The sequence below is a fragment of the Cariama cristata genome, unplaced genomic scaffold (genome assembly GCF_000690535.1).
Source record: "Cariama cristata isolate BGI_N322 unplaced genomic scaffold, ASM69053v1 scaffold23199, whole genome shotgun sequence".
Classification (NCBI taxonomy): Eukaryota; Metazoa; Chordata; class Aves; order Cariamiformes; family Cariamidae; genus Cariama; species Cariama cristata.
In genome coordinates, this window is record NW_009634383.1 from 1,960 (window position 1) to 14,252 (window position 12,293).

General features: G+C 37.7%; 1 protein-coding gene across 1 annotated transcript; it reads left to right on the top strand.

The window, feature by feature from the left end:
• Nucleotides 1–6,411: 6,411 nt before the first annotated feature.
• On the top strand, nucleotides 6,412–11,798 carry LOC104167015 (GRB2-associated-binding protein 1-like). The gene is made up of 4 exons (XM_009707134.1): nucleotides 6,412–6,501; nucleotides 6,856–6,979; nucleotides 9,942–10,064; nucleotides 10,313–11,798. Exons 2-4 carry the CDS (start codon nucleotides 6,872–6,874, stop codon nucleotides 10,469–10,471), a joined length of 390 nt encoding a protein of 129 aa, XP_009705436.1. The 5' UTR covers nucleotides 6,412–6,501; nucleotides 6,856–6,871; the 3' UTR covers nucleotides 10,472–11,798.
• Nucleotides 11,799–12,293: the final 495 nt, after the last annotated feature.

Here is a 12,293-nt window from a genome sequence, read left to right on the forward strand (position 1 = left end):
AAATCCCATGCCAGCAAGCCACGGAGCAAGCAACCAGTCGGAAAAGAAGCGTTCTTAACAGAAATCTTGTTTAGTACTGGTCCTTCAAGGCGATAGCCTGAAAACAAACGGGCCTCTTCAGCGAGTCCTCAAAACCAAAAATGTTAGGACCCACCTACTCTGATGCAGGAATTTGCTGCGGTGGGACCCCTTCTTTCCCCCCAACGTTATATTCCAAGTGTTTTATGAAAAACAAAAAGAGAAAATAAATTAGGCGATGGAAGAACCAAAAGGTGTTTCAGTATAAAGCGTCATGTGAAACAAAATCAAACAAACATGTGAAACAAAATCAAACATGTGAAACGGACTCTTCTCCTGATGACTTCTCGGACAAAGGCAGCATTGACACACACTGAAATGCCAGGAGCAGAATTCATGCTGTCTGAGTGCACTCTAATGCTAGATCCATAATCGCTTGTTCTGCTTGGCAGTTTTCACAAGCAGCCATTTGTTAGAAAAATAGACTTCATTAGTGATTTTTCAGCTCAGAGTGCCCTTGTACAGTATTTGTCTGATAGAACGTGCAGAAGCTGAGCTTCTCTCTCCTGGCTGTAGCACTTTGCATTTCACAGGTGGTGACTTGACTGAACAGTGAAAACATCTCATTTTCACTTCTTGTTCGGTTGGTTTCACTTGCCATAGGTTATTTGTTTTTTTTCCCTTGTAGGTTTGCATCCAGTGGTGTTGCAACACAATTTATTTCCTTTTCAGTTTAAAAAAAAACGAAAACAAAAAAATAAAACAAAAACCACCCAACACCAAACACACAAAACCACAAAACCCTACTTTTTTTTTTTTTTTTTTCCCCCCAGATCCGTCATTCGTAGAATAGGCATGTAAGTTAAAAGCGTGGTCTTATTTGAGTGCCTAAGTGTTAGATGAGTAAATTTGGGCCTGTGAGCCTAAACTGCAGGAAATGTGTTCCTCGGTATCGCTGCCGTTGGAATGCTGTATGGAGCCAGGCTTTCCGTAGAGACCTGCTGTCCTTCTACCTTCACTAAGCTGGTTTGAAGAACAGCCCTGTGACACTTACCTTTAGTGATTATTGCTGAATAGAATAGATACTGGAAACCAGTCTGCTGTACGGATGCAAGGCACTTTCTTCTCTGTATTATGTTCAGCTCAGTGCTTCTTGGAGGTACCAGGATGTGCTCTTGGTGAAAATTAAAGAGGTTACTTGGGAGCAGCACCAGGAACTTCAAGTTCTAAAAAATACGTATTTCTGTTCACAGATACGGCTTAAGGTAGTGGCAGAACTGTCAATTTTTAGATGAAGATTGGCACTTTTAAAATTTCTGATGGATTTATTAAAAATATGTCTTTTGAGGGAGTAAGGGTTATTATTAAGGGCTTTCTGTGCCCTAGCTCATGTTACTTTATCTTCTTAAATGGGTAAAAATAGGGTGAAGGAATTCTGCGCTACAGACAGAAATAAGTAACCTCAGTTTTGTGATTGTGATCCTCCCTCCTCTTTTCCTTTGCCTGGTGTCAGGTCTTTTCTGGTGCACAGTATAAGCTCCTCAACAGAGATGAGGTCTTTTGGGTTTTGTTTTGTAGGGAGGGGAGAAAAAAAAAAACAAAACAAAACAAAACAACAAACCCTGCACAAATGTTTTAATTCTCTGTGACATATTAAACTAGAGGAATTGCATTATCCTGACTGGTTGGTAGCAGCAAGCTGTTTTGCCACTAAATTTATTTAGATTGAACAGTCTTTCAACAGCAAGAGATGAAAGCTCAGTGAGTTTATTTTATGCTGGAACATTTTGTATGTTCTTGTCTGATGCAGAAGAGAAATATTATAGGGACCCGTACTTATTATATAGCTCTTCTGAAATCAGGTCTCAGAATGGTTTATGAGTGCTAAATTAAGTATGAGGCAGGCAGTTACATAACATCCAGATTTTACAAATGGGAATGACCATAGTTCACGAAGGTTAGCTGCATAAGACCACATAGCATCATTAACAGAAGTAGAAATAGTGAGTCACAGCCCTGAGTTCCTTGAGCTTATCTTCTGTATTACAGGTTTCAGGCACTTCAGCCTCTGTTTGGCTATAAGAGCAGAGAGATTATAAAGTACACACTGGTTAAATAATTTCATTATCTCTGTTACCTCTGCTAGATTTCTCACTGTACATATTATCTGTGCTCATATGTCAATGCATTGATCGGCATTTTACACTGAGTTGTATTGGGCTAGATTTCTTTTAAATCAGATTATGAAACTGTGGAACACAAAATTAATATAATTAGGTAATGATATTCAGCATCAGATTGTTCTTAATAAAAGGTGTTTGAACTTTACATTTGTTCAATCAGTTTTAAGATCTTAGCCTTTTTATATAGGCAAGCTTTTATCATAGAGTTGTTGGTAAGGTAATTAAGAATATCAAATCAGCTCAGAATGAAGTATGCCAACACGTTGGGTCATGCTTTTGGCTTAGCTCCAGTCAACAGCATACTTTACAGAAATGCTGTGTGTACCACTTTACAATCTGGGTCTTTGGTCAGCATTGCCCAACTGCTTGGCCTTTTCATAACCATTTCGAGCCATTTAAGGGAACATCTGATTTTGAAATTGGAAAAGAACTGCCTGTGTGAAAATCATTTCATGTCCGTTTCTTCTTAAGGAAGTTGCTGTGCGGCACTACTAGTAAATATATACATTCTGTCTTACCTGCATGGTCTTTCAGAAGCACTGTGTAGAAGTAAAGACACAGTACAAAACCTTTCTGTTTACCTTTCTTGTTGTTACTTGATTATTCCCAATACTTCAGCGATAACAGTAATAGAGCACTTCATATGCAAAACCCTTGGGGTAGAGATTTGCAAACTTCTGGCGTTTGTTGCCAAGTTTATTTTTTACAAAGTGTTCTCATTCATTGCTGGTAGTACCAGCCCACATTGGAGTCTGTACCAGTCCTTTTCCATTTTCTGCTGTAGGGCAACTTTCTAAGATAATCAGACTTAAACTTTTCATTTGGTTTATTGTAAAGGTTTACTTTTCATATGGCCTCTTGGTGTACCACTTCAAGGCACTCACCTTTTCTAATATTAACACTTTGTCAGATAGACTTTCATGAAAGGTTAGGGTTGTTATGCATTATTGATCATATTTATTTAAAATAGACAATGTGACCTGAAACACTCGCAGAGTTTGGTCAAGTTGGCTAGGAACTTCTTTGTTGGGAGAGGGGTTATCTTATTGCCTGTAGGGAGCTTATGGACTCTAATGTTCTCTTAGTTTGTACTCTTCACCTTGCTACCAGAATAATCTGAAGTGTTATGTTGTGTCAGAGTATAACATAGGAGAACGTTATGCTAATAACATGATAGCGTGATTGCATATGATAGCATAACATATTGGGGAATGATTAGTGCATCTATTGCACTTGTATATAGGTACATACAATTTAAAAAAGGTTTCGAGAGTGTAATTTTATGACAGGGTCATTCATGGTGGAGGTTTGTGTTGTGCCGTGGAGGGGGGGGACAGTATGCAGGCTGTGAGCCTGGAGAGAGTGTCCTCTTGTGTCTGCAAGGTCAGAGAGGTGGTTTTGGTACAGGCAGATGTAGACCTCTGGGAAACAAGTTTAACAAATACCGTGTGGGAAAATGATTCCTAGGGCTTCTCCAGTGGGAGATGCACAGTAGGTAGGAAACCTCCCAAGAGTTGTCACTATTTCCAAAATAATATTGTGACTAAAGAGGATTTAATTTCTTTGAGGGTACCTCAACTTGCAACTGAAACATGACTATTCTGTCATGCTACATATTCCTCAAATATGGACTTTTTTTGTGTCATGCAACTTGAAAGCAGTTAATAGTAATGATCAGTTACAATATCTGTTGATGCACTTTTTAGCCTTTTTGTACACCTTCCATGCTTGCCTCCGACAAATTACTTGCATGCAGTGTTTCCTTTGTTTCTGATTTGGTGCTTAAGCCCTTAGTGTGAGACCTAGCTAGACTGTGAAACTCTCCTTCAGCAGCTTGCTTATGCTTGTGGCGTTAACTTTTCTGCAGGGGGTTGTGCTGTTTATTTACAAAGTTCCATTTTCCAATTACAAATAGAATATTATTAAGAGAGTCTTCTTTTTACCAATTAGGTCAAAGTCCTAAAATTTTAAGACCTAAACCACATGGTTTAGAGCGAACTGATTCACAAACCATAGGTGACTTTACTACAAGAAGAAAGGGTATGTACTTTAGCACTGTATGTATATGGAGCTTTATAAGAATAAGTAAAACAAAAGTTAAGAAAACTGTTATTCTAGAATAACTTTAACTCTTGTATAGTCTGTTTACTTCTGTTATAATCTAAGGTCATGGATGCGTTTTCCTTGCCAAGCAAAAAGTTTCCTATATAAGGAATTAAAGTCTTTCTGGCTGGAGCAGCGCATGGAAACGTTTCCTTGACATTACCATGGGTGTTCTGATCTCTTAAGTTGTAGCTGTTTGTATTTTGGATTTACTTTTGTCTGTTTATTTAGAAGCAAGTATATATGACTTAACCTGTAAGTTGCTTGAAATAATTTTTGTTAGGCAATAACCTAAAATCACAGTTCACTTGGGTCTCCTGCAGTTGGCTAAACACTGAAATAAAGCAAAATATTGATCCTCTGACCATTTACTAGTAGAGAGGTTTATTTATGCATCTTAATGAGTATTGCGATTAGTCTGATGGGCTTTACTGAAGGTGCTGAGTTGGTGCCTTATATAGTCACAAGAAGTAGAGATTACAAATAATGTTAAAAATCTCGCATAAGTGTCGCTGATCATTACCTTTGGTTGTTAAAGCCCTTTGCAACTGGAAAAATCTCGGTGGGCTTTGAACAAAGTCCTGACTGTTTCTGCTGGAGCAGTACCTTGCCCGCCGTTTATACCTGCCAGGTAGTCTCAGGCCTTTACAGAGGACTTGAGCCAAGCTGACCATTTTTGTGTCACTCCTGCTGTAGTATCATCTTGCCTACGTCAAGTTCAGTTCTGCCACTCTTATATGATACCTTATATCTTGAGATAGATGAGTTGTATTTCCTCTTCTGAGTCTGTGGTGACAGCTTTTTATGAGCAAGTGAGTTAAAGTGGCAGAATTACTGGAGTAGGCTTGATATGCTTTGAGTGTGTAATTATGAGTTCTTAACAGAGAAAAGGAGAAAACTGTTTGGGATACTAAAGACTGATACTTACCCAGAAAATTTGAATTGGGAGTCCTTATGTTCAATATATGATCGCTGACTTTTCAATAAACTCAATCTGAAGAGTGAGTATAATGAAGTACAATGAGTGCTGTTCTACTTTTTCCTTGTGAGACAGCCACACTGATTAAGCAACTGATTTCTGTCAGTACCTTATGCGGTCGCTTAGGAGAACTCCTATTCCACATGAACTAGTGCTACATGCCTGACATTTGATCTTGGTAAATCCGCTAATGGGCAGCAAACTGAGGGGGGGGCAAGGAGAGGAAGGGGTGTTATTATAATGACCTTGCACTTCATCCTCCCTAAAACTGTTTTTAGAAACTAAAGTTGAAATTCAAACTGTGACAAGCAGTTTGACTGTGTGATTTTTTATTTTTTTTTACAATTTTTTTTCACAAGTCGTTTATTTTTTTCCTAACATTTAGGAGGGGTGAAACATACAAGTTGGAGGGAGGGATAATGTGTTTCTCACTATTTTTTAGTGCTTCTGTTCTGAAAATGGAATTTAAAAATGGCACCTTTTCTAGAACAATGTTAGCTGTCATTTAATGGCACAAACACACTGCTACTCTGCTCACCTGTTCATGAAGCCAGCCAGGCACCTCTTGGAATTGAAGCTGGGTGTTGGGCTCATCTCTCACGTTTGTAATCTCAGCCTTAGCTGCAGATTCTGCCCACACTTTGAGCTGTGAAACCTCACCAGTAAGGGCACATGTATGCAGCAAGGACAGAGTTTGCATAATAATAATAATTGTCCATGAGCCAAGAAAAGTACCCAGAGTTGGCTCTGCTGAAACAGTCCATCAGCCCTAGCGTGGGCTTGTCAGTTCAACAAGTCGTCATGGCAGAGTAAAGACAGAACGTGATTCTGCCATTTTCAGAGTCTCTTTTCAAAACAGAATTACTGCATACAAGTATATCTTGCAAAATTCTTAAATTGTGTTGTGTTTTTTTTTAAATTGATGTTGCTTTTCAGTACCTGGGAAGATTAAAAATATAAGTTCATGTCATGACTTTCTAAGAACTGAACAGTGTCTCCTTTTCCTAACTAGTATTTACTATTTTTAAAATAGTATTTTTTTGTATTTAGGCTTTGAAAAGCTATTAAATTTAAAGTTTGTTTAGGAACGTTCTGTGCTTCAAGATTGTCTGTTTCTTATGTAGCAAAACCAGCTCCGCTAGAAATAAAACCTTTGCCTGAATGGGAAGAATTACAAGCCCCAGTTAGATCTCCTATCACCAGAAGCTTTGCACGAGAGTAAGTTTCTTAGCTTTTCCTCTTTCGGATTAATTGTTTTCATTGACTAGAGTGTTAATAAATGTGTGTACATCTGTATTATGTTTTTAGCCTGTGTAATATAAATTCAGGTTTCCTTTGGAAGTGTGTGTCTGTGTGTGTATGTATATATGCTCATGTGCAGTGAAACAAAGTGTGTCCATACGAATTTTTATTTTGTAATGTTAAATATAAGGTACTGTGTATAAACAAAAAATCTGACACTGTCGTGAACTTGTATGAGAATTTTAGCTCTAATACGCTTATTTTTGTTATTTACCAGGAGGTTTAAGATATTCGAGATGTATTGTTTGTAAAATAATTCCTGGTAATTAGCTCCTCCAGGTTTCCCATGTCTCCCAGACCGGATTCAGTTCATAGCACAACTTCCAGCAGTGACTCGCACGACAGTGAAGAGAATTATGTATCCATGAATCCAAATCAGTCCACTGAAGACCCAGTATGTAAAATCTACGTCTTAACTACTCTCTTCCTGTGCAGTCCTACTTTTAAATCATGCAAACGCAGATCCTTCCACTCAACATCACTCCCTTTATACTTCTAGATCAAAATAATAATAATAATAGAAATCTCTGTAGAAAAACTGTAATTTTGGTAAGATTTCACTGCAGGAGTTAAAAGCATAATCATATATAAAGAGAATGGTTAGTATACATATCTGTTGTACAAAACAGTTCAATATGTGACTTTTTTTTTTCCTTTCCCCTAGAAACTGTCTCCTCTTTATAATTGCTTGTCCTGGGCTATGCAGCAGTTCGGTATTATGACATCAAGGGAAATAAACTATCTTAGGACCTCTGAGACATGCTTAAAAACTTTTATTAAAAGGACATCTTCCAAGAAATGTGAAAGGAACAGGGGAAAAAAAGGATTAATATTTGTTGTTTACATTCTATAAAAAACTGAGCTATGTGTACTCTTATTAGACTTCTTTCAAAAAAGAGGATAGAAGGGGTCTTTGTGTCTTGAATATCCGTATGGGGTTTTTTTCCCCTTTGAGGGAGAATTTTCTCAGATAAAGTTTCAGATATTTAGCTTGCGGGGCAGTAAGTGAAGAGCTAGTTAGGAAAAGTTAATGATGCATGCTGTGGTTTTTGTTTGGTTGAGGGGGAAGGAGAGAGAGAAAAAGAAGAACTTATAATAGTGTTTTAAAGTGGGAAAGTAGCGGTATACCTAGCCCTGAACTAAAATGTGGTCTGGAATACCCCTAAAGCACTTGGAGGAAAACCTGTATCTTGAGCTCAGCTTTTTGTTCAGTATAGCTCAATGCGTTCACCACATTTTTACAGCTTGGGTTCTTAGTAGGAAATGCAGCAGCATTTGTTCTTCTTTAAAGCATTATGAAAGACCACCTTTGGGGCGGGCCTGTCTAGCACCTTTTTTGTTCTGTTCATTTCTCTGCCTTCTTAGATGGCACGTGTTAGCCCATTTCACTACACCCTGGGCTCTCCTCCTCTCGCAGTACTGCTTGCTTTCCCCATCCTCTGCTGCTCTGGATACCCTCCCTGATCTCCTCCAGCCACCCTCCCCTCCAGCTCACCATTGCTGCCTCTGGATATGGCCTCTTAGGTCCCCCCGCCAGCGAGACCTTCCTCATGCCTTCTCTGCGGCCGGCATCGACTTCTGTGCGGCAGCTCTGGCTCAGGGCAAGCTCGGGGGCCTGCAGAGCATCCTGGCCGCTGCTTTGTGCGATGCCTGACCTGCCAGCAGTGCAGGCGTGCTTCCCAGGTGAAGTGCGCGTCAGCAGTGGGGAGCTGATGATGTAAACATTTAGCCCCTCTCTTGCAAGAGGCATTGGTAAGTAATCGGTAGCGTCCCATTTTACAGACGCAAGGAACGTCCCATTTTACACAAAGGTTTAGAATCGCCTATGCCCACAGTTCTCCCTGCAGCAGAATCGCAGTTCAAATTGGGGATTTCTGTTGATTCTTACAATGCTGTTTCAGGGGTTTAACTTCAGTGCCGAGATGGTATAATTAATATCACAGCTCAGATGGCCCGTCATTAATATCTTCTGTTTGCTTGCACCGTTCATTCTTTAAGGTTGTTCTACAGATTTCCTTTCATTTTCACTTACATATATTTAAAGTTTCTGTTTTCTAATGCATATGTTTTGCCTGTCTAGTTTGCTTGAAATAACAGATTTTTTTTGTTGTTATTTAAAGAGTATAGCTTTTTTATTTATGCTGGAAACATTGATACAGAACCTGATTTTTGTATGTTAAATATGCAGAAATTTGTTTAGAGCATCTGGGCAACAAAAATGAACTTTGTCTCAGTTGTTTGTGTTTGTCCTTGGTACTACTTAATATTAAATGAGTTGGATGATACAGATGTAATGGATAACTTCAATTTAAAAAGCCCAGCCCGCTGAGTTTTACCCCATAAAATACTTTCTTTCCTAGAGAATCTGAACGTTTGCAGATATCTCAAGGCCTTCGTTTTAAAATGTGCCAATTACATAGATGTTTTGGAAATTTTTATTTGTTCCAACTGCATCTTAGAAAGGAGTCTGTACTTTTTCATCCTTTTCTGTCATCAGCTTCGAAGCGTCTTGTTTGGACATGTCATACTTCTGTTTTATTTAATAAAATCAGCAATATTCTGCTTTTTCTTTCAAGTTGCTGTCAGCCTTACCCTTCTGTCTTTCCTTCTGCCTTCCTTTTCATTTTTTGCTGACTGCTGCCCTCTGTCTTCCTTTTTTTTCTTTATCTTTTAGAGAAGAGTCCTTCTATTGTACTGTTCCTATAACACCTGTTAAGAGGGAGGGATCAGGCTGGGAGAGGACAGAGGAGGTGAGGTTGTAAAAGTCTGGGCTAATTGAAATTTAGGTATATACAATGCAACTTCAGTTCAGGCAGCCCTACACAAATTTTCCAAAGTTTTAATCTTTTGGTCTTGTCAATTGAATAATACTTTTTGATTTTCAGCTTAATCGTGATGACTATTGAAAGAAATGTAAAAGTTTTCATTTGAAGCTTTGCCACTATTGTAAGGCTGAAATTCTTGTAAGGTATTTAACAGCAGTTTAAGGAAATAAAGTTTATAATTAAGTAATGCTAAATTTGAAAGGTAACAACTTCATTTAAAAAGAAAAAACCACACCCCATTCTTATCTCATGATTTGAAAGGGACATTAGGTGGAAGGCACAGATTGGTTTGGTGGCAACCTTAAATTTTGGGGGGTTGGTTTTGGGTCCCCCGCCCCGTGGGCTTTCAACTCTGTCCCAGTTTTGACTTGAATATATCTCCTTGTTATACAATGTCAATAAAATTTGCATGGTTTAACTGATTGTGAGAGCTCTCAGTCAGTTCTTGAACCTTTAGTATTTTGGCAGTTTATAATAATGGACCATTAGCATGTATGTTTGTAGCTGAAGTTACTTATATTGTAATTTCAGAATTTGTTCGGAAGCAACAGTCTTGATGGAGGAAGCAGCCCTATGGTAAAACCTAAAGGAGATAAACAAGTAGAATATTTAGATCTGGATCTAGATTCGGGAAAATCTACCCCACCTCGTAAGGTAAGCAAATCTTTAACTCTTGCATTTTTGCCATCAAGAGTTTAAAATTTCTTCACAAGTAGTTGCTGGGAAAGAGGGAGCCTCCAGCAAGATCATCTTAACTAGTTTGTCAAATGGTCAATTGGAGAACCTATATTGGACCTTCCAGAGAAACCTGTGTTTGTTCTATATCTGTTTGGGACATCTACTTACTTTTTGTTGTTAATTTATTTTAACGTATGTTTTTCACTCTCCCTTGCCCTTCCCAGAAAAAGAGCAGTGGTTCAGGCAGCAGCGTGGCAGATGAAAGAGTTGATTATGTTGTGGTCGACCAGCAGAAAACGCTAGCACTGAAGAGCACACGAGAGGCATGGACTGATGGGAGACAGTCTACGGAATCTGAAACACCTACGAAAAGCGTGAAATGAAAATAATAGCTTTTCTTCAAAGAACAGAAAGGAGAGAAATTTGAAGAATTACAGAACCACAATGTCAGTGTTGTTTGACTGTACAGTACCTGATTCACTGGGGTGTGAATAGGTTCTTGACTGAACAGGATGGAAGCCAAAGGACATTTTGAATATATCAAAGGAATTTTAAGATCATAAATTGGCTCTGTGGTCTCTGAAAAAATTGCAACCTGTAAATAACATGTAAAATAGTATTGCTTAGCTTTCAGAAAACCTTTTGTTTGTAGTTAACACATTTGTAGTATTACTATGTTTATGCACTTTTTCAGTTACAATGTTGGTTCAGGTATTCCCAGTTAGTGTACCTTAATGCCTAATTCATCTGGAGAATTTTTTTTTTCCTTACACTACTATTCCTTACAATTTTAGGTTAATTAAGCTACATGTAGATACGGAAATTAATATTTGAACTTCACTTTAACAACTTAGAATTGATTTTTGCGGAAATACTTTCACAATTGAATAATCTACTTGAAATGCCAAGAGACGACCGTTAGTTACATACTTGTTTATATTTAGTACACGCAAGATTATTTGGAAGTCTACAGGTTACCTTCCTAACAAAAATTGCTGTGACTTAATAATAATGAACTGTACTGGGTTTAGACCTACAATCCTGGCTTATATGTTAGTTGTTAGTGGTGGAACTTCTATTGTATTTTATTAATGACAGTGTTCTCTGTTCAATGGGTGAAGATTCTGCAGGGTGGGATCTTACACTTTTAAAGACTGAATAATTAAATATCAAGTAAGCCTGCAAACCACTGATGGCATGCAGTAATATTGTGATCTCACACTTATTAACAAGAAATAACCTTTATATTATTTACAGAAGGTAGAGTATATAAATCAGGTACGTACCAAGCACTATTGTGCTAATACACTGATCAGGTTTAGACAATGAGCTTTAGTTTTGTACTATTTAGAAGTTCTAATGTCAGTTTTCAGTTCAAGATTAATGGGACAGTTTGACATTCACTGTTTGTAGTACTAGCAAAATACTGTGATTTTGATTTAGACATTAATTCAAATGGAAATACTATGTTTTGACACCATAGTGCCCTCCTTATGATCTCTATTTTACTTTAATCTCCTGCTTGGCCTTATATTTAAATTCCTATGCAACTGATATTTTATATCTCTGTTTTTAAAAATTAGATAATATACTTAAATGATCCCCTTGTAAACCACTTGTTGCTCTTTCCTGGTACAGGATTTTAAGCTCTGTATACTGTGATCCTTTATTTTACTATGCCAGTTCCAAATAATAATCTGCCTTGGTTTAGAAACATTTTTTGTTATTTGGAAGAAGATAGAGTTCTTTAAATGCGTGAATGAGTTAGGTCTAGATAGAAAACTTACTAACACTTTTTTTTTTTTACACAAACATCCTCAAGTAAGCAGTTTTATTTTCCTGCCCAATTGTTTTATTTTGTCCAGATCATTTAAAAGTTGAGCATAGAGCTGTGTTATTTTCTGGCATGTTGGCCTTAGTACTGTGCCTAATCTACCATTGGTTGTTTCTCTCCCCTCACAGCCACAATCTACAGTATGTAAATTATCCTATTCTTAACAAAGGTTGTTTTTAAATTAGTAATATTTTGATGCTTTGAATGTTCATTTTAAAAAAGAAACTAAACACAATGCATTTTGAGGTGAATTTTAAATAAATCAAGTTGTTCAGTTTTGATGTGTAAACTCTGTCCTGTGAAACAGCAAACCAATGTTAATGCGTCTGCAAAGGTGCCTAGGTACCAACCACACTCTTAAATTGTAGATT

Excerpts from the sequence above, each read along its gene's own strand:
- LOC104167015 (XM_009707134.1), top strand. The coding sequence starts at position 6,872 with ATGTCTCCCAGACCGGATTCAGTTCATAGCACAACTTCCAGCAGTGAC. Across the intron at positions 6,980-9,941 it reads ATCAGTCCACTGAAGACCCA|AATTTGTTCGGAAGCAACAG; the intron begins GTATGTAAAATC and ends TTGTAATTTCAG. Across the intron at positions 10,065-10,312 it reads AATCTACCCCACCTCGTAAG|AAAAAGAGCAGTGGTTCAGG; the intron begins GTAAGCAAATCT and ends TGCCCTTCCCAG.